At 51.5% G+C, this 25,412-nt stretch overlaps 1 protein-coding gene across 1 annotated transcript; it reads right to left on the bottom strand.

Moving 5' to 3' along the window:
- Positions 1-982: 982 nt before the first annotated feature.
- On the bottom strand, positions 983-22,856 carry ADAR (adenosine deaminase RNA specific). The gene is made up of 15 exons (XM_034792051.1): positions 22,078-22,856; positions 18,689-20,262; positions 12,899-13,085; positions 12,119-12,276; positions 11,520-11,661; positions 11,146-11,363; positions 10,778-10,934; positions 9,556-9,727; positions 8,819-8,912; positions 6,952-7,080; positions 6,340-6,473; positions 5,214-5,396; positions 4,627-4,739; positions 3,861-3,988; positions 983-3,069 (listed from the first exon to the last, which is right to left on the bottom strand). Exons 2-15 carry the CDS (start codon positions 20,161-20,163, stop codon positions 2,829-2,831), a joined length of 3,531 nt encoding a protein of 1,176 aa, XP_034647942.1. The 5' UTR covers positions 20,164-20,262; positions 22,078-22,856; the 3' UTR covers positions 983-2,828.
- Positions 22,857-25,412: the final 2,556 nt, after the last annotated feature.

Here is a 25,412-nt window from a genome sequence, read left to right as displayed (position 1 = left end):
AAAAAAGCTTGAGCTCAAATGGAACAGGAACCCGGGCTATGGGGCCGCGCTGGGCAGATGCTGCCCTCCCAGGAAGGTCAGTCAGCCACGGCACCTCGTGGAGACATCTTTGAGCAGAGCACGTTAGCAGCACTATGAAACCCAGAGCTGCGATTCACACGGTCAGAGCTGTCTGGCCAAGGGGTCTCCTTCAAGTCTAGCTGGGGGGCTGCCTGACAAGGCTCCATGCCCCAAGGGCCCTGGGCTCGCCCACTGGCCCTGCTCTGGGAGTTAGAGAATTACTCCCCTCCTCACCCGGAGAGGGAAGCCCAACTCCTCAGCCAATCCCCAAGGCAGCCGGGCAAGTTTAGGGTCAGATTGTTAATGTGGAGGGCGATTAGCCACTGGAACCAGGGGAGAGGTGGAGTCGATCTGCTGAGGGCTTCGGATCCAGCTTGCCATGCGTTAGCCAGACACAAGTCACGGGGCGCAATATGGGAGCACGGGGGTGAAACTGCCTGGCCTGGGTCACCCAGGTGGTCAGACTGGATGATCCGATGGTCCCTTCTGGCCTTTAAATCTATGAATCGCCAACTGTCTCCCTTTTGGGGGGGTGGGGGTGGAGGGGTTATTCCCTTGCTTCAGCACAGCTGGGGCTATGCAGGTAAGTACCCAGGGATGGACAGAAGGTGCCAATAGCTCCAGGCATGGCAGAGCAAGTCACTTCAGAAGTCACTCGAGAACTTTGAGGGGGGAGAGATTGAACCTGCCCCTGCAGAGCTGCTGCTCAACACAGACCCGCCGTCCAGGGGCAGAGCCCCACCTGGTTATGAAATCCGTGCGGGACATGGTGCAGCCGTCAGCACTTGTCCAGCTGACGATCAAATAACCCCCCTTTCCCTTCTGAGCGACTCCATCTCCATGCTCGCTGCCATTTAAATTAACACCAGCTTTGGCCCCACTGTTCGTGTCCCAGGAATTAAAACAACCCACAGAGCGGAGCTGTCTAACAATACAGAATTTTTTTTTATTTTTATGCGGAATGTTAGGACTTCATTTCATCGATATCGAGGGGCACTTAAAAGCAGACTTACAAAAATTAAAATAAAATAAAAAGGAGGGTTACAGTTCTCCCATGAATAAATTTACATTTGTTTCCATTCAGCTCTCCAGAGCCAGTGCGACAAGAGAAGGAATCCGACATGACAGAAAAGAAAGGGGGCGGGGGTAGGACGAGTTTGCAGGAGACAGTCCCCAAATGATGCACGGCGGGAATTGCTCCGACGCGCTGACAGTGCAACGAATTACAAATAAAATAAATGGGGGCGGGGTGGAGACGGCACAAGGAGATGCCAGAACTGTGGAGTAGGAACAGGTCTGGGTTTCTCTTTAATGACTTCAGAGGGGCAGCCCGCCCCCTGACCTTGCCCCCAGCCTCCCGCACTGCAACGTACACCCCGTGCAGCACTTGACTGCTCACAGCGCCACTCAATTCGCCCCTTCCCCCAGGGCCAGGCTAACCCAGACTAGCTTCTGACAAAGCCCAGGCCAGCTCAGGCCAAACGCAACCGACCTCCGGAGCAAGCTGATCCTGTAACCCGGGGCCTGGGATTCTAGGCAGGCTGGATGGGATTTGCTGGCCCTGATAGCCCAGTGCCGGCAGGCAGCCCCACGACCCCCATTCCCCAGGGCTGCCCAGACACAGGCCTGCAGAGAGGGCAGGCGGGAGCACAGCCACCAATCTGCGTTCCCAACACAGACAGAACCTGCCTTAGATCCCATCACCCACGAAGGCGTCTTAGATTCCTGCAAACAACCAAGAGGAGAGGCTGGCTGGGCCTGAGGCCTGTAGACAAGATAAAATTCATGACCGTTTCAAGGCACGGTTTAAAAACAGAGGCCAGGCTCGAAAAGATCCCTGGTCCCATTTCAGTAAAAGGGGCTGTGCTGCGGCCGAACCAGCCATGGGCTAGTCATGAAACTGGTCCGAAGGGGTGTCTGGGGTGAGGAAGAAACGCTCCACTTCACTGACGTGCATCTTAAAGTGGTGTCACCCTACCTGGCAAGTCTGGGGAACCCCACCCTTGGGTGCCACTCGCCCCCCTCGCAGGGGGAAGTGTCAGGCAGGGTTTTAGAATGGCCCATCTCAGCAGGACTCCAGAAATCAAGCCCCAACCCTCATAATCAACAGGGTATGTCAGACGAGGCTACCACGCCAAAGCCAGGAATATGCCTGCTAACTATGGGGATCTAGATCAGGTAGTACATGCAATCTGCCACTAGCCCTGAACCCCACCCGGCTTCTGCTATGCCCTACAGGCAGATCCCAGAATTAAATAGCAGCTGCAAGAGATCACCTTGTCTTCAAACCGATTTGTGCCCACCCAGCAGGACTGCTGGGAAGGAAAAGTCCCGGGGAGTTTTGCCAATAGCTGCAGGAATCATCTTGCAAATCAGAGGGAAGTGTTTCGGGAGAGGGTAAGACGCTGGGAAGTACACACATACTGTTTAAAGGGATCCAATCAAGACAATGCATCTGACAAGCGAAAAGCTGCGTTCCCCCCAACTGCTGTGATGAAGGGACACGGGAGCGGGCTCGCCTGTGGTTTCATTTAAACGTGTGGACAGTGTGGATTCTCTTGTGTGCTGAGTGTACACTCACGTAGAAAGAATGCAATCTGAACACGGGAGTCCCTCCCAGCAGAATCAACGTGTACTGCCAGGATAACCAAAAGGAGGAGAGACCCAGGGGAAATCCACAATCCTACTCAACATTCCTGGCTCCATTTAAAAAAATCAAAAAAAGAAAACCAAAGGAACACACAGACACACACACAGAGGGCAGCTTGTTACGCCTCGGCGAGAGAGAAGTTCTCCTCTTCCTGGGGTTTGCAGATCCAACTCCCATAGCTCATCTCCTCCAGCGCCCTGAAGAAGTGCCGCTTGGCTCCCTGGTAGGCCCCGGCTGCCTCCTTGGCATCTGAGTACAGCGCAAGGCTCTGCAGGTCTTTGCGGTCAGCCTTGGCACAGAGCTGCTGGAACAGAGCGAACATGCTCCTCTTGGACACGCGGGACACCTCTAGCTTTGGTCTGGAAAGGGGAAGAACACGAACAGAATGAGAACCCCAGGGAATGGCACGGGGCCACGGGGGCAAACAGCAGCTCGGGATGTACGGCGTGGTCCTGCGATCAGATCCATGTGGGCAGAGTCTTATGGCAGGATCAGGGCTGTAACAACAAGCAAAGCGATGTAGCAGCCGGGATCTCCCAGTGCTACGCACACAGCAGCCACGCCTTGCAGTTCCTGGGGATACCCTCGCACGTGGGCAGAAGGGTAGTGGCCACCAGAGATCACCAGCAGAGTCAGGAATAGAACTTAGTTGGCCCATGTGTGGACAGGGCGCTCTCTGGGGCAGCGACTGCCTTTTGCTCTGTGCCTGTTCAGCACAATGGGGCCCCCGCCTATTGGCGCCTACACAGGCCTGGACCACAACCGACAAGAATGTTTCACAGGGAAAATCTGCCTCCAAACTTATCTAAACGTTTCTACTCTAGCAACAACGAGCGGCTGCCGCAGTGAAAGCACAGCGCTCCTCCCCTTGCACGCCATGGCTTCCGTTGGACTTGTCGGCGTGCTCTGGCTACCGGGGCTGGGAAACGAAGGCCCCACTGGCAGGACTGCTCTGAGCGTGGGAGCGATTGGAGCAGTGTGCCCAGTGACTGAGACCAGCTGTTCTGATTGCAATGAATCCCTGTTTTAGCTGGGGTTGGGGCTCTAGTCCGCCAGGTCCTCCCACACCCAGGAACAGCAAGGAGAACCGGCCCCTTCACAAGCCCCCCTAGAGCCAGCCTCTGGCAAGGCTTCAAAACTCTTCGCTTACCCGTCTACTTTGCCTTTTGTGCCATCCAGGACTTCCACCTCGCTTTCGTCGGCAAGACACCAGTTCACACTCGACTCCTTGGTCTTGCCCGTCTGCCTGGCGGAGTCGTACACGCTAACTCTCCCCACCTAGATGGCCAGAGGGAGACAAGAGGTTGGCCCAGCAGACTGTGTGGCACATGCACACAGCTGGGAGGGGTGCATGGTTCTCAGCACTGGTAGACGGGTAATGCAGCTGAACCCTCTCACCTGTGGCCCCCACTAGCGACCTGCCAGCTGGAGTGCCCAGCAATTGCATTGCATTCTGGCTCCCCCCACCGGCAAAGCATTTATTATGTTTCTCAATCTCAGCTACGCCACGCTCCCCAATTCAAAGATCGCCCCGTGACAGCCCCTCGAGAGACGGGTTAGACCTGGCATGCATGGAATCCGGAGAGACCACTGAGTCATGCCCAAGCACCATCGTGTGCACAAAGGTCTCATTAACCATTCACACTTGGCCAGATGTGGCAGTGGGCTGAAAGACAGGGAAGCCCAGAACCAGCCACTATGATCGCTCTGTCCTGAACCGGGTCGCTGGGCCCACAAATACCAGAAGGAAGTTAAACTTTCCTGCTACAGCGGGAAGGTGGCAGGTCACTGAGCATTAACCTTCCGGCAGGCAGTCTACCAAGTCACACTAATACAGAATGCACCAGCGCAGACAGCTGGACCCTTGTGCGGAGAGGAGAGAATGGGAACATTGAGAGCTGCCAAGCCTACAGTACCTCGGGATGTTTAACACGATACGGAGCCTGGAGACCTGCTTCAAACGTGCTCCCGTCTCTCGACATGCGGCAGCAGATTGCACGTGTCAGGTGACCCTGGCTGAATAGGTAACCTGGAAAAAGACACACGCAGGCATTAGGAAACAGAGCAGCTGCATTGTTAATGGGCAGGCAGAAATCTGAGAAGATGCACCACTCTGCTCAGAAAGCCGGAGGTGGAAAAGTTCAGGACAGCAATTTTCCTATCACTAGACACGTCCTTGGTCATTAACACATGAAGGGTTCAGTTTTACAGATTGCAACATTTGTGGCCATAAAACATTTACAGGCAACTTCTGTCTCCCCCCTCGTCCTCACACATCCAAACCGAGAGCCAAGGAGAAAATCCCCACGTATCCCTGTGGTTAAAATCCACAAGGTCCCATGTGTTTCCTATTGGTGCAGCTCTGCTGGAATCAACATTTTAGCCTTCGGTTCCCACGCCCCCCACTGAATCTCTTTTCCATTACTGCAGTAAGGAGGTTATCTGGCCCTTGGCGTTCGCAGCCCAGCCCCTGAATGCACTGAGTGCGCACAGAGTTTCGTACCGAGCGTAACGGAGCTGAGGTACACTGGCTGCATGAAATGCGACAGCAGCGCCCCCTGCAGGCCAAGCACATTCCAGCGCAGGATTTTGTCGCTGCAGGACATGGTGCGCAGCCTCTCCCCATGCTGGATCCCATCCCACGTGGGCACAATGTCACTCGACTCCACGGGAATGGTGCCTTCCCCTGCAGGAGAGGAGAGGAAAGGGAATTAGCAAGGAGCCAGCCAGCCCACACGGCTACAAACCTCCCTTCCACCAATATATGTTCCATTCTATATGCATCCGAAGAAGTGGGCTGTAGTCCACGAAAGCTTATGCTCTAATAAATTTGTTAGTCTCTAAGGTGCCACAAGTACTCCTGTTCTTCTCCTTCCACCAAGGGCGCACGCCACGCTCCACGAGCTCCCTGAAGCGAACATGCCCACCTCTGAGACGGCACGACCCCACCCTGACAGAGGACATGCTCCTGCACCCAGTGCCCTGCTGCCAGGTTCTGCTGGGCAAGCTCTCGCACCAAGCAGAGAGAGAGCTGGGTAGACTAGAGAGAGGCAGGTTTTCACATGGCTGAAGCCCAGTTAGCTTGCGCTTGCAAAGGAGGTCAGTGCCACATGAGCGTGGGTGCTGAATTCAGACAAAAGCACAGAGGGCGGAGCGTGACTTTCCACCTACACAGCCCCTTGCCCGCCCCTTTCACCCATCCTCTGACCCTCTCGGCCTTCGCACACTTGATCCTCAGGCAGCAACAAGCACAAACGGGAGAAAGGCCTGCAGGACATCAATTCTCCAGCGCCTAACCCCGCGAGGGCTCAGACTCCCGGGGATACACGCCAGCTCCCCTCTCCCACCTCCTGCAGCTCTCTGTCCGACACAGGAGAGCGGAGAGTCTGGTCCTTTCCTAGAGAGGTAGCTGTGAAACTCCTAGCCTTTGGCCCCAGGGCTCTGATTCTCCCGATCACGCTACCACGTGGAAGAGCTTAATGGAGCTAAGCCCCCCATCTGGCCAGGGGTTACCAGCAGGGAGCACTTCCCGCAGCGGATCCTCCGTGTGACTGGAAGATACAGACACCAGCATTCTCGGCGCTGCAGCATGCTTGGCGCAAGGGCTCTTGAGGCTTTGCAAGACTCACCATTCTCCACCTTGGTGCGCAGTTTACCCTGCTTGGGATTCTCAAAGAGAGGCTGATGCTGGCTCTGCCCCGCTGTGCTTGCCTGGTCACTGCAGGATTTATCGAAGAGGGCCCCGTCTCCACACGGCGCCGTGCTAGAACCAAACCAACAGCCCCCGCTGAGTTAGCGTAAACCCAAAGGACTTGGAAATAACGCAGGCTATGCCAGACTCCTACGCTGGCACGGCACGACCGTTACTGCACCAGGGGAGTTTGTTAGTGAGGTTTGCTCTAGTCACTTCCACTCCAGACCTGTCTATACGTGCGGCTTTACCTTTACTTCCCTAGCTCCCGGGGGTGTGGGAGGAGAAAGACATTACAGATGTAAAGCCCTTTGAATGCTATAGAAGAGCAAGGGATCATCAGCATCATTCCATGACAGCGTGCACCATGCAGCCCTCTCAGAAAGGCACTGCAACCCCTGCTACCCAGCACTCAAGCCTATCGGTACATGGGGACTGGGAAGGTCAGGGGAGAGCCTGGGGCTCATGCCCATCAGAAGACACAGATCAGCTGGGGTAGATTAATGGGGCAGCCCCAGTAAAGGTTAGCAGCGCTCTGCGCTGTGCAGACCTGACGTAGAGGTGAAAGGTAACGTCGTCTTTTATTTTGAGCCTGTTTTCTCCTGCTGACTCAAATATGCTCTGTTCTGTGGAGGAGGGATCGGCGGGATTGTACTTCATCAGCTCGCTGTAGAGAAACCTGGAAACAAACACGCTGGGTCAGAGGATGGCCTCGTTCCAGAGATCAGAACCACCCCAACCCCACACGTGACCAGGACAGGCAGTGCCCCAACTGCTGTCTCTGTTGAAGGTGGAAAAGAGCTTCAGTGAAACACGTGATGTGGTTAGCTGTGTCTGTTGGTTCGGGCGCGTGAGGGCGGAAAACCCAGGAGAGGTTTCAGCCCAGAAGCCAAGGGCTGACCAGGTAACAGAGATCAAAATCCTGGCAGGTCAGTGGAGAGGGATACTTGTAGGAGAGTACGGGACGCTTACCCGGTTGCTGCTTGCATGTACTCATCCTGCGGGGAAGACGACGCCAAGACTGCCACGCTAGCAGCTTTCCTCAGCACAAAGTTCACTTAAGACGACAGTCCCAGGGAGGGCTGAGCGCTGGCAGTATCATTTGTAAACCAGTCCTGCGGCTGTCCGACCACTGGCCCTTTTATAGCTACTTTGGTCCAAGCGCAGGGGAAACCTTGAGGTTTCTTACACACTGTCAAGGACTAATGGGAAACTGCAGCTTCACAGAGGTGCTTAAAGCAGAGTCTGTGTGGAGACCGTCCCAGCTTTGTACAGCAAGGCAAAATTCAGCTTGAAACACGTCCCCCTGCTCTCACCTTGAACGGCCTGTGCCGGACCCGAGCTGGCAGAACAGCCTGTCCACCACAGCCCCAGGGACTCATGGGAAGGACAAATCACTAAGAAAGCTGCAGATCACAGGCACACGGTTGCTCTAACTCACCGATCGGCTGGGGACCTGCTCCCATCGTCCCGGGGTGGAGGAACACACCAAGTGTAGTGACCAGCACAGATACAGGTGCAGGCTGTCAGGGAGGGGCTGGTGTTGTTTTGAACGGCTGGACGGGGTACAGATAAGGACTGGAACTAGTCCAGATTCTCTCTCTCGCTATTTATAAGGTGCAATGCTAAATGCATAAGGGAGGAGCGAGCAATCGGGGTTGTGGGACTTAGCTTGGGGAAGCCTTGCCCCGCAGACTGGGCTGGGTTTGTTACCCCCTATGGCAAGATTGCACGGATAAGGTTTGATGATGCAATTCGAACTGGAAGAGCCCAAGCGTGGAGGTTGGATCTGAAGAGATGCTCTGACTCAGAAGACAGTGCTCCATCTTTAGAGCCCTGCGTGGCTACAAATGGATATCTGCGGAACCGCAGCGGCGAAAGGAGCAGAATGTGGGGCTGCCGTTGCCAGGAGTCAGCGCCCCGCACCAGCAGCTCCCCCAGCGCGGCGGTACCACATATAAATATAAAAATGTATATGCGCACAAGGCTCTATCCACCTTGGGCGGAGCAGCGCTGTGCGTGGGTGAGATGGTGCATGGCATTCTGCCTGGCTCTCCGTTGTATTGCACATGAGTGTGGCTGCAATCCAATCCCTCCTAGGGACGGGAAGTACCGCCCGGGGGTCCTGACACATTGCCAACATGGCAGTAATGTGGGCAACAGTCACACACAACCCTTCCTTGTAAAACACAGTGTCCCTGTGCTTCACAGCCAGATAGATAAAGAGCAAGTGTTGGCAACCACAGCTCCTACGCACCAGAGTGTTCTCTGCAGAAACTGACACTGGCTGTGCTCCTGGAGAGGGGTCTGCCTGCGAGGCAGAGGTCCCGGGAAATACGAGCAGCTGGGTGTTCCCTTTCGTGCCTTTCTCCCGAGACTCCCTCCAAACAGAGAACAAAGATTCCCCCGTCCCTCACCTCACGAAGCCTCGTCGGGAAATGATTTCTGCATGGCAGTCATTCACAGTCTCGCCCTTCAGGCTCAGCTCCTCCCCCTTCACGCAGCGATTACCTAGAGGGGGAGGGAGGGAAAAGTCTCACAATGCCAACGCACAGGCTCCTCTGAAAAGGCAGTGTTTGATCTCACCAAGCCTTACTGCTCCGGGCTCCTGACCACCACGGCCCCAGTTACCGGGATCATTATCCGTTAGACATGAACAGGACAGAATTCTACTCCACACACAAATCACTTGCCTCTTTTTATGAGCAGCACAAATCTAGATCTACCCTGTGTCCCTTCAAACCTGGAGGCCTCATTTGCCCATCCTCTGAGGAGAGGCAAAGCAGTGCCAGCCACCTAAGGAGAGGGGGATTTAGAAATCTAAAGCTGAGGGAAGCCACAGGACTTTGTGCTGTTTGACACCAGGAGGGAAAATCCATGCTCTGATGCACAGGCTAGTGTGTAGCAGTGCAAGCAAAGATTACGAGCGATAGAGTTGAAGGCACGTTCGCTTTGTTTTCTCCTTTTGTAACTAAATCACTGGTGACCCGTGTGAACCCTGGGACCATTCTTTAACCCTGTAGGATGCTGAGAGGGGAGCGTGTCCCACTCTCCCTGAAGGAGCCCATAGGACTGGCCAGTGCCCACTTCGAGTAAGAAATGTATCTAGCTAGGGAGTCCGAGTTCAATGCATGCTGGAAGTAGTGGCTCATACCCGTGCCAATGCTGACCACAACTCCCAGGCCCTCTTCTCCTCGCCTCATGATGATTGCAGCCAGGATCTTCCGTCCGAGCAGGCTGTGCTGGATGCGAGCAGTGAGGGCATTGAAGCGCTGGTGGCTGAGCATAGCTATCTGATCATGCAGGGTACTGCCGCTCACAGGGAGCTGGAAGGGGGACACAACACCAGCATTGCTAAGAGATCACAGGCAGGTCATTCATTCATGTAAATAAAGAACCAAGAAGGAAGCCAATCAGAAAGACGGCTACTCAGTGGGAGGATAGAATCCAGAGCACACAAATGCCAAGGGAAAGAGCAGGTGAGTAGACAGAGGTGAGTTTGCCATGGGCACAAAAGGCCAATGCAGTTTTGGACTGCAAACGCAGAGATTACCACGGCGTAGAGGGGACACCTCTTTCGAGAACTCTGCTGTACCCACGCTCAGCTCTGAGACACACATCAGTGGACAGTCTTGCTTCCGGACAGCGAGGTGCGCTGGGGTGAGAAACAGTCTCCCCAGGGAAGGAGCGGAAACCCATATCACTGAGAACGTTTAAAACCGAACAGTAAGAAACAATTCTGCCCCAGCTCCCTGGGACTTAGCTAGTAGGACTTCTCTATCACTAGTGCCTAAGCAATTCTTCCTCTGGGTGCTTGCGGGGAGAGTGTATGGTGCGCACCTGGCTGCCTTCTCTGGCCCTGCTCTGAATCCACTTTTACTAGGCAAGATCTCATCTGCCAGGATCAGCACTGCAGCAGGGAACACACATCTTAGAGATCGCAGAGCTCAAAGCAGGACTCAGAATGGCACAGAACTGGGGCAGCAATTCTGCCACAATTAGAGCTTTGTTCACAGCACCTTTGGAGCTGCCGTGCGATATCTGAAGGTGCCACAAGGCGGCGTCAGAATGACTGAACTTGGAATGCGGAATCCCACTGTGTGCTCTTGCTCTCACCCACAGGACCATGCTTCAGCTGCTCATGGATCAGAGTTTGGGGCTCGCTCAGTCCAGCACCAGAGGCTGGCAGGAGGCAGGGTCAGAGTAGGTGCGTGTCCCACCAGGAGCAGCTCTAGCACATGCCAGGAATGGACAACAGACCCAGCTTGGCTCTACCTTTACAAGTCACCGATCAGCAGGGCGTAGCTCTGGGACAGCGCTCCCAGCAGACTGAACAGCAGGACAAGTGACAGCCTAGCTCGGGAGAGAGAACTTACCTCTGCGATGCTCAGTCCTTCGGTGCGCTCAGCCTTCTCTGTTTCCCCAATCAGGACTCTGAGCGCTGCGTCGGCCGCTTCCTGCTTGCCTTGCTTTTTGTTGTGTGCAGTCACGGCTGGGAACCAGCGGCCTCCCACCTTGGCCTGGTAGACAAACCTACAGAGGCAGCAGCAGCATGTCACTGGGAGAGCAATGTTGAAAACCAAGTGGTTTTTATTTGTACCTGCCAACTGTAGCGTGGCAGATGACGCTCTGACAGTAGCTAGCTCAAATTCACCAGGAATTTGCTATGCTAGGCAGGAGTCTGCGCCCACTTCAGGGCGGCCAGACAGTGCCAGTTTTGTCATGGACATTCACAGCCACTTACTTCGGATCGTGAGGTGGTCCCGTCTGATCGATCATTTTGAACTCTGCTGCAAACCCGTTGGAACGGGCGTATTCCAGCAGGCCACTGACGGGATTGGCATTGAGGTATTTGATCAGCTCCCCGATGCCCTTGGCTTTTGCTGCCTTTGACTCATCCGGATTCAGGGGCTGGGCAACAGGCGGCTCCAGGGTGGGCTCGCTTGGGACCTCTACGGAGGGCTGCAGAAGAGTTAGACAAGAGGAGCCAGTTAAGGAGTTAGGAGTACGTACTACAGCAGGGGAACTGCACACAGTCAGCCTGGGCTACTGCCGGCTAACCCGCCCGGGACAAAATCCTGCTGGAGGGAGGAGTAAAGGGTGCAAGGGTGTCTCTACCTGTTCTGGGAAGAACTGCCCCCCAGCCTCCCCACGGAGGATCTTCACAGCAACCTCAGCTGCCATCTGCTTTGCTCCCTTCTTGCTGTTGGCTATCACCGCAGGGAATGTCTGCTCACCCACCTTCACGCAGTATTTGAACCTGGCAGGATGTTACACCATGAGAAGAATGTTAAACCCAGCCGCTTCAGTCTGTTCTTTGCACCAACTCCCAGTTCAAGTTGGGCTAAAGCTGCACAAGGAACATTTCCAAGTTATCAGCAGTTTAAGAGCATCAGGATGACGGGATGCTCCAAAAGCACTGGCGTGGCACTGCCATGCATGGTATTCAGGACTGGCCCCTGAGCTCTGAACCTGTCCTTGGGTTGGAGACGCCCAGCCTCCCAGAGGAAGGCATTCCTTGACCTCTTTCTGGGGCGCACAGGGCCTCGGGGGAGCCAGGTCCAGACGTCCCTGAACAAGATGAGCACTCAAACAACAGTGAAGTGTATGGGAACCCGGACAGATGGGGCAACACGGCTGGTTCCTCTGATTGGAGAGGAAATAAAGAGAAGAATCCCTACTCCCCCCACCCCCCCAATTAACATGATGTGCCATACTTGGGGTCATGGGGTGGTCCCTCCTGAGACAGCAGCTGGAATTCACATGTGCTCCCTGATTTCTGTCCATATTCCATTAATATGCTGATGGGGTTCTTCCCGGAAGACAAGTTTAGCTGTGCCGCTGCAGATGGAGGCTCTGGTTCTGGGCGTGCAGGCTACGGCGAGAAACGCAGAGGCGACTAAAGCACAGATCTCAGCCAAGCTCCCACCCACAGGTTGCTGTCGTCAGGCACTAGCCCAGCGGCTCCAACCTTCTGTCAACTCAGAGATGCTCACTACAGGACAAAGCCAACCCGGCCAAGAGAACGAGCACCACACTGCATCGAGAGCATGGCAGCTTCACATCTGTGGTTCTGCTTCCGCACCCCTTTGTATACTCATAAGAAGCCACTTTTGCGACAAGCAAGAGAAACGTGGGGCCTTTTGTGGAACGTTCCGGCCATTCTGGGCAATACCCAAATAGCACCTGAGCGCGCTAATTCCAGAAAGAGAAAGGCAGCGTGCCCTCTTACAGGCTTGAAACAGTTTCCCCACACACAATTTGGAATCACATTTCCTTTTGGGAAGGAACAATCTCTAGCTCCTTTACATCACCCTCCCCTGACAGCTAGTGCTGGGCCAGCCTGTCCCAAACACTGTCTGTTTCGCGCTGCATCTGTGAATGGAAACTCTCAGCAGCAGAGGACAGCTCTTTCGGGAGAGAGGGGCTAAGAACACGGGCATCAAGGCACTGATTTCAGCCTGCACGTCGCCCAGAACAAACAGCATGGGACTCACCAACTCTGCTTCGGAGCTGTCTGGGATGAATGATTCCTCCCCTTCCATGCCATCCTCCCCTTCGGTCTCAGCTTCGCGCATCAGGATTTTCATGGCGTTGGCAGCTGCCTCCTGCTTGGCCAGTTTTTTGCTACCTGCTTCCGCTGGTGGGAACCGGCGCCCGTTTATCACGGCCTGGAACTTAAATCTTTGTAGAGGAAGAGACAAGGACAAACATGTGACCGGTCACTCAGAGACCAGCCTGCCCCTCCTGCACTACGCCTCTAGCATGGCTCTTGGAACTCTAGTGGGATGGAGCTGCTGGTCCCCGTGGCGCAGAAGCAAACAAGCCACGGCTGCAGAAGGGCCAGACACACTGAAGATGCAATCTGACTTTGGTGCAGGCCTTCAGAGGCTTCATTTAGAAGTTTACACAGCCTTCCACAGCAGATGTGGCGGCAGAGACCCCAATGAGTTTAGCCCTAATGCTGCAGAATGAGTCTCCTTGGTCCAGAGGCACCAGAGGCCGCATGAATCATTAACTCATTGGCTGTTCTCACCGCACAGAGTGCAAATCCAAGACAGTCTCCGGCACGGGGGAAAGAAAGGTTGGAAGCCAGTCGTCACATCTGTGCCTAGTCATTTTGGGTCAGTTTGTCCCTCAGACAGGATCTGACCTGCCTGCCAACTCTCTGCACAGCATCTTTGCCAGGCACTTCCTCGTTTAAATCGTTTGGCTTTGACAGATGTGCCTGCCTCTCTCTCGGGGCAGACCCCAATGACAGCTTACGCCAGCTAGATTCCTTTCTGGCACCCAGCCTTTTGCAGAGGCGGACTCCTCTCAGGAAAAAGCAGGTTGAACTGGATCTAAAGACAAGCCGTTGGGGCTAACTCCATTCAGACCTTTCCCTAAAGAGAAGGCTTGGATTTTGTCTTTGGAAAGTAGGCCGATTTTCCCGTCTAGTGGGCCTATTGACATATTCCAGTGTGGCATAAACGGTGCCTTTCACTGTCACATCAGTGCCCAGGAATGGCCACAATATCAAAAAGTATCCTCAACAGACTAACCGTAAAAGCCCAGAAAAAAATCCCATTCTGTGACTGCAAGTGACGTGCTACGCCTTTGCTCGTGCAGACGGGATGCTCCGAACTGCCACACCCATGAGACGCTTGCAGCTAGTGACAAGCTGCAGAGCGGCTAACACGGGGTTCCCGGAGGTTAAATGCCAGCAGTGCAAAGGCTGTTGGGATCAGAAAAAAGACCCAAGGGCACGAAACCATAGGAAACCTGGAGGACATTTCTCCCCCTCCCCCCAGCAAGTTGCTGCGGAGGATTTCCCACTCCTGGACAGACACACCAGCATCTGTTCATTCTGATTCAGGGGGAACTCTCTCTCTAGACCAGGGGTTCTCAAACTGGGGGTCAGGACCCCTCAGGGGGTCGCAAGGTTATTACATGGGGGGGGGCACGTTCTGTCAGCCTCCACCCCGAGCTCCGCTTTGCCTCCAGCATTTATAATGGGGTTAAATATAGAAACAAGTGTTTTTAATTGATAAGGGGGGTTGCACTGAGGCTTGCTATGGGAAAGAGGTCACCAGTACAATAGTTTGAGAACCCCTGCTCTAGAGGTTATTTTCCTCTATTTCCCCTGCCTTTACCGACTTCCCCTCATTTTACTCTTCTTCCAGTCCTTCTAGAGGCAACTCTAGAGTCAGTGGGAGTTGCACCTGAGTAAGTGAGAGCAGAATCGGGCCCTTCAGACTCAGCTGCTTTCGGTTTCCTTTCCAGCTGAACCATTCAGCCCTGTAAAACACCAGGAAGGACAGCACTGTGTGTTCCTTTCTGTCCTGCTCACTGGTGACTATGGGGTTTCTGAGGGAAAGAGCTGGTTGTTTTGGTGAATGGTTTTCCCTATTTTAGTTAAGGGACCTTGAGTCCTTTGGGTGAGGCACACGAACCTTGCGGGTGATTAGACTGCTTGCCACAGGAGGAAGCACAGCAAATATTGACGCACTGGCCCTGCAAATCTAGGATGAGGCAATTAGATCGGAAGTTAATTGAGGCCAAACAGAATCACAGAAATGTGGTGCTGAAGGGGACCTTGAGAAGTCATCAAGTCCAGCCCCCTGCTCTGTGGCAGGGCCAAGTAAACCTAGACCATCCCTGACAGGGGTTGGTCCAATTTGTTTTGAAAAGTTTCCAATGATGGGGACTCCGTGGCCTCCCTTGAAGCCTATTCCAGAGCTTAACTCCCCTTAGAGTTAGAAAGTTAGACAGCCGGTTTCAAGCGGAGTGCCCCAAGGGTCGGTCCTGGGGCCGGTTTTGTTTAATATCTTTATTAATGATCTGGAGGATGGTGTGGACTGCACTCTCAGCAAGTTTGCAGATGACACTAAACTAGGAGGCGTGGTAGATACACTAGAGGGTAGGGATCGGATACAGAGGGACCTAGACAAATTAGAGGACTGGGCCGAAAAAAACCTGATGAGGTTCAACAAGGACAAGTGCAGAGTCCTGCACTTAGGACGGAAGAATCTCATGCACTGCTACAGACTAGGGACCGAATGGCTAGGTAGCAGTTCTGCAGAAAAGGACCTAGGGGTCACAGTGGACGAGAAGCTGGATATGAGTCAACAGTGTGCTCTTGTTGCCAGGAAGGCTAACGGCATTTGGGGCTGTATAAGTAGGGGCATTGCCAGCAGATCGAGGAATGTGATCGTTCCCCTTTATTCGACATTGGTGAGGCCTCATCTGGAATACTGTGTCCAGTTTTGGGTCCCACACTACAAGAAGGATGTGGAAAAATTGGAAAGAGTCCAGCGGAGGGCAACAAAAATGATTAGGGGTCTGGAGCACATGACTTATGAGGAGAGGCTGAGGGAACTGGGATTGTTTAGTCTCCAGAAGAGAAGAATGAGGGGGGATTTGATAGCAGCCTTCAACTACCTGAAGGGGGGTTCCAAAGAGGATGGAGCTCGGCTGTTCTCAGTGGTGGCAGATGACAGAACAAGGAGCAATGGTCTCAAGTTGCAGTGCGGGAGGTCCAGGTTGGATATCAGGAAAAACTATTTCACTAGGAGGGTGGTGAAACACTGGAATGCGTTACCTAGGGAGGTGGTGGAGTCTCCTTCCTTGGAGGTTTTTAAGGCCCGGCTTGACAAAGCCCTGGCTGGGATGATTTAGCTGGGAATTGGTCCTGCTTTGAGCAGGGGGTTGGACTAGATGACCTCTTGAGGTCCCTTCCAACTCTGATATTCTATGATTCTATGAAAGATTTTCCTAATATCTAACCTAAGTCTCCCTTGAAGCCTATTACTTCTTGTCTTCCCTTCAGTGGACATGGAGAACAACTGATCACCATCCTCATTATAGGCCCTTAACAACCTTCCAATATGTTACGAGTCCCCCTGCCATCTTCTTTTCTCAAGACTGAACATGCCCAGTTTTTTTAACCTTTGATAATTTTTGTTTCTCTCCTCTGGATTCTCTCCAATTTTCCCCCATCTTTCTTAAATCGTGGTGCCCAAAACTGGACACAGGACTCCACCTAGGGCCTCACCAGTGCCAAGTAGAGCGGGACAATCAACTCCTGTGTCTTACGTACCATACGCCTGTTCATGCACCCCAGAACCATATTAGCCGTTTTGCAGCTGCATCCCACCGATGAGTCATATTCAGTTTGTGATCCACTAGAACCCCCAGATCCTTTCTAGCAATACAACCACTCACACAGTTATTCCCCATTTCACAGTTGCATATTTGATTTTTCCTTCCTAAGTGAAGTATTTGACACTTCGTCTTACTTGAATTTCATCTTATTGAATTCAAAGCAATTCTCCAATTTGTCAAGGTCATTTTGAATTCTAATCCCACCCTCCGAAGTGCTTGTAACCCCTCCCAGCTTGCAGCCATCTGTGAATTTGATAAGCATGCTCTCCGCTCCATTATCCAAGTCATTAATGAAAATATTGACTAGTATCAGACCCAGGACTGACCAGTGCAGAACCCCCCTGGATATGTCCTCCCAATTTGACAGTAAACCACTGATAACGACTCTTTGAGTACAGTCTTTCAAACAGCTATGCACCCACGTTATAGTAATGTCATCTAGACCACATTTTCCTAGTCTGTTTATGAGACTGTCATGAGGGACTGTGTCAAAAGTCTGACTAAAAACAAGGTATATCAAGTCTACTGCTTCCCCCCATCCACTAGGCCAGTAACCCTGTCAAAGAAGGAAATTAAGTTGGTTTAGCATAATTTGTTCTCGACAAATCCATGCTGACTATTCCTTAGAACCCTGTTATCCTCCAGGTGCTTCCAAACGGATTGTTTAATCATTTGCTCCAGTATCTTTCCAGGGTCTGAAGTTAGGCTGACTGGTCTTATTATTCTCCACATCCTCCGTCTTCCCTTTTTAAAGCAAGGTATTACTTTTCCCATCTCACATCCTCCAGGAGTTCCCCAAAATAATTGCTAATTATTATATTGCTTCAGCTAGTTCCTTAATTACCCTAGGATGAGTTTGATCAGGCCCTGACGACGTGAATACATCTAACTTATCCAAATACTCTTTAACCCGTTCTTTCCCTATTTTGACTTGCATTCCTTCCCCCAGTTGTTAATATTATTTGTGTTGAGTATCTGGTCATAATTAACCTTTTTAGTGAAGACTGAAGCAAAATAGGCACAAAGCGCCTCAGCTTTCTTGATGTCATCAGTTATTAGCTCTCCTTTCCCAAGTAGAGGACCTACACTTTCCTTCATCTTTCGCTTGCTCCTAATGTATTTAAAGAACCGCTTCTTATTGCCTTTTATGTCTCTTGTCAGGTGGAACTCATTTTGTGCCTTTCTGATTTTGTCCCTACACACTTGTGCTGTTCTTTTGTACTCCTCCTCATCAATGTGACCATGTTTCCACTTTCTGTAGGATTCCCTTTTTATTTCCAGGTCATTAAAGAGCTCCTGATGGAGTCATGTTGACCTTCTACTATTCTTCTTATCTTTTCTTTGCATTGGAATAGTTTGCAGTGGTGCCTTTAATATTGTTTCCTTAAGGAATTGCCAGCTCTCCTGAACTCCTTTTTCCCTTAGATTTTCTTCCCATGGGACTTTACCTACCAGGTCTCTGAGTTTGTTAAAGTCGGCTTTTTGGAAGTCCAGTAGCCTTATTCTGCTGCTTTCACTCCTTCCTTTCCCTAGACTCATGAAATCTGTTATTTCACAATCACTGTCTTTCACCTTCAGATTCACTACCAATTCCTCTCTGTTGGTCAGAATCCAATCTAAAATGGGTTCCCCCTGGTTACTTCCTCCCTTTCTGGAACAAAAAGTTGTCTCCAAGAACGTATTGGAAATTTTGTGTTTTGCCATATTACATTCCCAACAGATGTCTGCCTAGTTAAAGTCCCCCATTACTACTAGGTCCTATGTTTTAGATATTTCTGTTATTTGCTGTAGAAATACCTCATCTACCTCCGCTCCTGATTGGGTGGTCCATAGCAGATCTAAGACATCACCCTTATTTTTTAACCCTTTTATCTTTACTCAGAGACTCTCGACTGGTCTACCTCCCACCTCCTTCTGGATCTCAGAACAAGTGTCTATATTCTTTATGTATAAGGTAACCCCCTCCCCCCTTTTCTCCCTGCCTGTCCTTTCTGAACAAGCTATGCCCCTCTATATCAATATTCCAGTCATGAGACTCATCCCACCAAGTCTCTGTGATACCAATTAAATCATAATCTAGCTTACGTACATCTCTTTAACCAGAAAAGAATAGCAAAGGAAACCCATGTTCTCTTTCTTACCGTGGTTCATGCGAGGGTCCGCTCTGCTCCAAAAGGGCAAATTCACAGCGCTGGTAAGTGTACTGGCTATATTCGATGAGGCCGCTGACCGGATTCTTCTCCTGACAGGCAATCAGCTTTTCTAAGGGCGTACACTGGAAAGCCGTATCAAACTGGGCAGCGTAGCTGGGAGATGAGGGGGATTCCATGATGCATCTCAACTCATCCGCCTGCTTATTGATGGCATTCAAGTCATCTGGAATGTCATCGGTGGCCCACTTGCCATTTTCAGAGTTGTCATAGTTCATGAAGCGGTATCTGGGCTTCCGGACCCGCAGGCCTGGGTCAGGGGCACTGGCGTCAGTCTGTTCGGTTTGCTCAGGGGCTTGCTGTCCATTCTTTACGTTTTCTTCTTCTTCCATCTTTACCTCTGTGAGGGGCAACACACTCTCCTGCGGATCCGGCTCTATGCAGGCAGCTGGAAACTCTGGCTCTGGGGCGGGAGGTGCCATTTCCGTTACTTCATTGGCTTTTAACTTGATCTGCATCCGCTCCCGTTTCTTTTCAGTGAGGGACCATTTTGGGGGGTTTGTGTTCTCCTTGTGGACTTCTCCCAGTTTTTCCAGGGCACTGAGAGTGGTGTTAACATCCTTGGCCTTTGAAAAACCAATGTTTTTTGCAAGGTTGTATGCTGTGGAGTCTGTGACATTGAACAAATAGTTACAGATTTTCTCCTTGACTTCAGCCATGATGGGAGACTCGGTACTGTCTTCTGAGCCGACAGTGGGGCTTTCCTTTTCTTGACTCTCAGAAGCTGTGTCTTTGCAACGACTCCCGTCGGTGGTGGCACTTCCTTCGCACACTGCCCCTACAGAGCCAGATTTGTCCGCAATCCGCCAGAAGGGGGGGGTCTCTCCTTCTTTATGCAATTTACCTTCCTGGAGAAGTTTGTACAGATAATGATTGACTTCTTTCTTTCGGGTTTTAAGTTTATGGGCGAGTTCACGACCTGTACAGGACTCCCCCTGCCTGAGCTGCCCTAAAATTGTCAGAATTTCTTGCTCCCTGTTTTGCCCAGCAACAGTCAGTCTCTGGAAACTCAGGTTGAAATGGTCAAATTCCCTTTCTGATTTTCTGTAGTTGTACTGAGTTGGGGAATAAGACGGTAAACTTTGCGTTTGCTGACTGATATAGGGGGGCCTAAATCTCCCAGCTGTTGTGCCCCAGCTGTTGTGCCCACTCCCTCTAGGAATTGGTACAGCAGCTCGCGGACCCCTGATGTGTTGCTCTACTTGTGGCCTCTGTTCCCAAAATGGGTACAGGGGAGCTTCAGTGATTTGTCCCAATAGGAACTGTACCTGCTGGTTTCTGAATCTGTCGCGATTATTTCCCTGTGGGATGAGAGAGTTGTTAAAAAAGGCTGGATTAGGACTGCAGTAGCTATGTTTTGGGTGTGTTTGATAAGAGCCTTTGCCTCGACCAAAACCTGTGTTCATAGCGTGCTGCTGGAATGCAAGTGTGAATCGGGGCTCTTGCACACCAGAAGAGAGGCAGCTGTGGTTCGCTTTCCACTCGCACAATTGCTGCACAGAGGCCTGCCAAAAGGAAAGAACAAGGGTTCAAAACTCAATTACACTCCCAGAGGAGCCCAGAGCTACAGTATGACCAGCCTCTCCACTCCAAGACAATGTATAACCATCTTCTTGGCTAACCTTGCCTACAGCCTACAAGCCCTGTCGCTATGCTACTCATGCATGCCAGGTAAATGAAACTGACAACGTGTTTGCCCAAGCCCCTGCCCCAAACACAAAACTGACCTGAAAGGAATTCTGAATGAGCCTAACAATGAGAAACAACTTCATTCTTAAGACTCAGCACCCCTCACTGGTTGTTGGGTATTTCAGGCTGGATCAATCATGATCATATTTTGCCCTACCATCGTGCCCGACATCTAAGGATCTCAGTGCACTTTCCAAGCACAATTCTCCCATTTCACATATGGGAAAACTAAGGCCCAGAGAGGTCAAGTGGCTTGCCAAGCATCACACAGTGAGTCTGCAGAGCATCTAACTTATGGCTCAGTCCACAAGAACATCCCTTCCTCCCTTGATGGAGAGTGACCTATACAGCTAATTCTCTCATTTCACGATGCTTTAAAGAGATAAGATCCATGGGAACCAGATAGCCCAGAAGGTTGGTAATAGGATGCAGAGCCTTTTAGGGCTGCAGTTCAGAGCCAGCTCACACCAGTCACAAACGTGGCACCATCATCTGATTACAAGTGAATTTTGGTCTGAGGGGTCAGGCTGGAACCAATGACGCACTTGATTTTTTAAAATGAAAGAAAAAAGATAGCCACCACTATTGACTGGGATGCTCTAGTCCTGCCCAAGCGTGCCAGCAGCCGAATGTGAATATAAAGTGACAGAAACCATATCCCCAACAGAACTTTTATGCCCCAGATCTTTATAAAGGAACCTGTGCAGGACAATAACGGATTCTTTACAGTCAGACACAGAAAGCGAGCACGTGGGGGATGTAAGTGATCGATAATTACATTATCTTAAAAATAGGGAAAAAAAACACAGGACACTGCAAGTGAGCTAAGCAGTAAGTGCTGGCGAAAGGACTCCGCTCAAGAGTACCCCAGACACCAGCCATGCCACTTAGCGTCAGCCTTTTCGGGCAGAATCAAAGGCCAGGTCTACACCTACAAGCTTACAGTGGCACAGCTGTACTGATACAAAGAGCGAGCTCTCCCATGGACATAATAAAAGCAGCTCAACCAGTGGTGGGACGACAGCACTGTCCACACGACTGCTTATGACGGCAAAACTTATGTTGTTCAGGGGTGTGTTTTTTCACACCCCTGAGTGACATTGTTGACATAAGTGCTAGTATAGACATGGCCAAAAACGTTCTAAGGCCATTTGAAATTTCACTCGCATTAAACAGTGTGACAAACAGCCTCCGCTTGCATTTTCCCTGGTTCAACCCATACTGATACCATGTGATGCAGGTAGGAATGCTACATCTCCTTCTTGTTAGCAGAGGGTAGCGAGTACAGGTCTGTCGCATCTTACGTGCATTTAACATGGGCGATTTCAGCTTTATGCGGTCAGCAAAAAAACAAAAAAGAAAAAAATAACAATTTTAATATTGTACCTGTTGTGCGGGTGATTCCACCTGCTATTGAACTCAATATAATTTTGACTATACGCGGTTTTCGCTTTACGTGCGAACCGCAGAACGGAATCCCCGCGTAAGATGAGACAGACCTGTATCTCTTTTCCTGCCATCACAGTCCTATAGGTCACATAGATCTGGTCCACTGGTCAAGTTTAAAAAGAAATTCTTAGAACACACAACACACCTGGAGGAGGAAGGGACGGTTTAGAAGTTGCTCTTACCTTGTTTTTGCCCAAGCTGACAAGTACAATTCATTTAATTGATCAGAAGGTAAAGAACTGTTCCTAAGCTGTAACCTATCGCCACTTCACCTCGAATGGTCCCTTAGAATAGTGCTAATTACTTATGCTAAACTATCTGTCTGATCTTGTACTTAGCTGTGACACTCTTACTGCCTTTCCCAGACCTGAAGAAGAGATCTGTGTAACTCAAAAGCTTCTCTCTCTCCGCCAACAGAAGTTGGTCCAACAAAAGATATCTATGGCCTCCTCCACCGCATCTCTCTAACCACAGACTCACACTGCTAGGAGAGGCTGAAAGCAACTGAAACACCAGCGGGAGCAGCTCCTCCCTGTGCCAGCCGAACAGCTGAAGACAGAGCTCACAAATGGCTCCTAGATACAGAAAAGTTCGGTACCTCGGTACTTTTTACAAACAACAGAAACAGGCTAGTCACCCCTTCCCCTCTGCCCAGCAGGGAGCTAACAATGTAATCATCCACTCGATCAACTTAAAATGGCTCCAAGTTAAGTTTCGGTTTCATTTTCTCCCAGCTAACTCTCACTTCTCTGTTTTGCCTGGTGTTCTGTTTCACCAGGGCGGGTCTGTTCCAGGATCCCTCTAGGAAAGAAAGGGAACCCTTTCATGCAGTGCTCACACATACACCCCCTTCTACCCATCTCCTGCTGCAGCTGGCTCTGGTTTAAACAGACTTACAAACTTTTTACCAAACCGTACTACGCAAAAACAACGAGGAGTCCGGTGGCACCTTAAAAACTAACAGATTTCTTTGTTAGTTTTTGTGGATACATACTAACACAGCTACCCCTCTGGGAACTGGCCCTCAGGACAGGTGGTTCTAGTTTCCCTCGTTAGAAGGAAGGGTGTGCATTTCTCTCTCCACTGCGCTTGGGAGGCAGGAATGAGACTTGAAAAGGGCTCTTTGGTGGAAGATTTTGTTTTGCAGGAATTTAAAGCCATAAATCCTATTACTGAGAACATTCCTCTCTCCATTCCCAGGACACACACTTGTGGCTCCTGAAGCTTACTAGAGCCTGGCAGGGATGCTCGGGGTTGAACCCCTCAGACTTCCTCTGTAGCCTTGAGGAAATTGCTTCTCTCAGGCTATGTCAACATGACATCATTTACAACGGCGCTGCTGCAGCACTTCTGGTGAAGACGCTCTAAACTGCCGTCGGCTAAATATCGTCTGCCTCTGCGAGAGGCGTTGGCAGGAGAAGCTCTCCCGTCGACACAGCACAGTCTACATCGGCGCTTCAGTTGGTGTAACTTATGGTGCTCAGGGGTGTTGATTATTCACATCCCTGAGCATCATAAATTATACCCAAGTAATTTGTAGTGGAGCGAAGGGCTCAGAGCTTGATTCCCTGGCTGTATAAAAGGGTTACATGACTCCCCTGGCTGACAGGAGTGTTGTGAGAATTCATGATCGATTGTTTGTACAATGCTTTGAAGATAATGAGCGTCAAGAGCGTTAATGACATTGGTAGTTTTTAAGGGCAGGTCTACCCGTTCAGCCCGGCAGCACGTCTGATGGATACAATCTATGTCCACTACTTGCATTCGTCACTATAAACTTGTCCCTGACACTTAGCCTGGATTGTCAGCAATTTCAAGAGCCTGGGATTCTGCCAGCCTTTCCTTTGGGGAGGCGATGGATCAAGTGGACAGAGCACTGGGCTGTGAGTCAAGAGAACCAATGACCTGCTGTGTGACCCTGGACAAGTCACTTCCCCTGCCTGTGCCTCCTTTTCTCCCACTACTGTCGGGGGTGCAGAGGAATGTTCCGAGGGGGTGTGGCTGGGGCCGGGGCCAGGCCCATGGGGGGCGGGGAGGAAGCGCCACCCAGCTCCGCTCCTGGGCTAGCCGCGGCCCCTCACCCGGGGCACCAGCTGCCGGCCCCGCTCCCAGGTCTCCGCTTCCGGATGTGGCGGCTGGCCCTCTGCCTGGGGCACTGGTTGCCAGCCTTGGCCCCCATCCCGCCCTGGCCCCCTTACCCATCTGCATGCCTCTCCCAGAGCCCGGGTGGGGTGCATCTGGGCAAGGGGGGATAAGAGGTAAAAAGTTTGGGGACCACTGCCCTACTGGCAACTGTGGGGTGCAGAAGAGTGAACTTTATTTTCCCTTTACAATTTATTCCTTCTTCCTCCCTCTAGTAAGCACACAGGCTGGCAGATGATTTGCTCTTCTAAATTCTTGAGAGATGGCAGGCACATAGGAACTGTCACACCAGATCAGCGGTCCATCGGTTTTATATCCTGTGTGACAGCTGCCTAACCCTGCTCTCAGTAAACCTTCTCAGTTAAACAAGGGTTGAAATTTCATCCTGACCACAGTTCATGCTCTGAAGCAAGATCTTAGCTAGTGTAATGTTAAGTGTTTGATATTCATAAAAACATCTAATCCTGTTTTAATCCTGCTAAACTATCTGAATTAATATTGTCCCAGCAAGTTCTGCAATTTAATATTGATGTAAAAAAAATGTTCTTTTACCAGTTGTAAGGCACGTGCCTTTTTAAATTGCATTGAATTTCTCCTTGTTCTTGTGTTAAGGAACTAAGTGAAAACATGAAGCCTTGCAACAGAGATTTATAAATTACTCTTGGGGTGGAAAGTAGCTACATTTCCCTCTCTGGATTAGGAAGGGGGCTCTCTCTTTCACAGTGGAATGAGGATGTCTAGGGCTCTCCATCTACCTCCACTCCACTCCTTTGTGACAGCTGGCCCAGCCAATCGCTAACCTGCCATCTGCTCAAGTGCACATCATTCTAGTCCCTCAGCAACCTGGGGGAACTGTTCCTCTCTCCTGCATCATCCCGTCTCTGAGCTGCTGTGTTTGATGCCGACGGAGGATGTGCTAGTGAATGAATGTGGTCACGTGGCAGTTCCTCATAGGGGCATTTCATAAGGAAAGAGCATGAACGTCTTCAAATCAAAGCCTTTTCCCAGCCTTGGTCCCACAACACCATTCTTAACGACTTGACCTGCTACTTTAGGTGCACCCCAGTGGCAGTAAATGTATCTGCCCCACTTCCACTGATCTGTGCGCCCCACTGCGTGTGTGAAAACCCAGGAACATGCGCCTTCCCTCACAGGTAAGTATATCCGGGCTCCCTCAGGTCCCGGTGGGGTGCAAGGCAGGGGGAGGGGTGCCATGCACCAGGACTGGGGGGAGAATGAGCAAGGGGGGGATGCCATGCACTGGGGCTGGGGGGGAGGGGGGGAATGAGCAAGGGGGAGATGCCATGCACCGGGGCCGGGGGGAGGAAGAATGAGCAAGGGGTGGGGGGTACCATGCACCGGGGTGGGGGGGGGA

Source organism: Trachemys scripta, chromosome 16 (genome assembly GCF_013100865.1).
Source record: "Trachemys scripta elegans isolate TJP31775 chromosome 16, CAS_Tse_1.0, whole genome shotgun sequence".
Classification (NCBI taxonomy): Eukaryota; Metazoa; Chordata; order Testudines; family Emydidae; genus Trachemys; species Trachemys scripta.
Note: the sequence above shows the minus strand (reverse complement) of the source record. Positions and strands in the feature narration are given on the sequence as shown.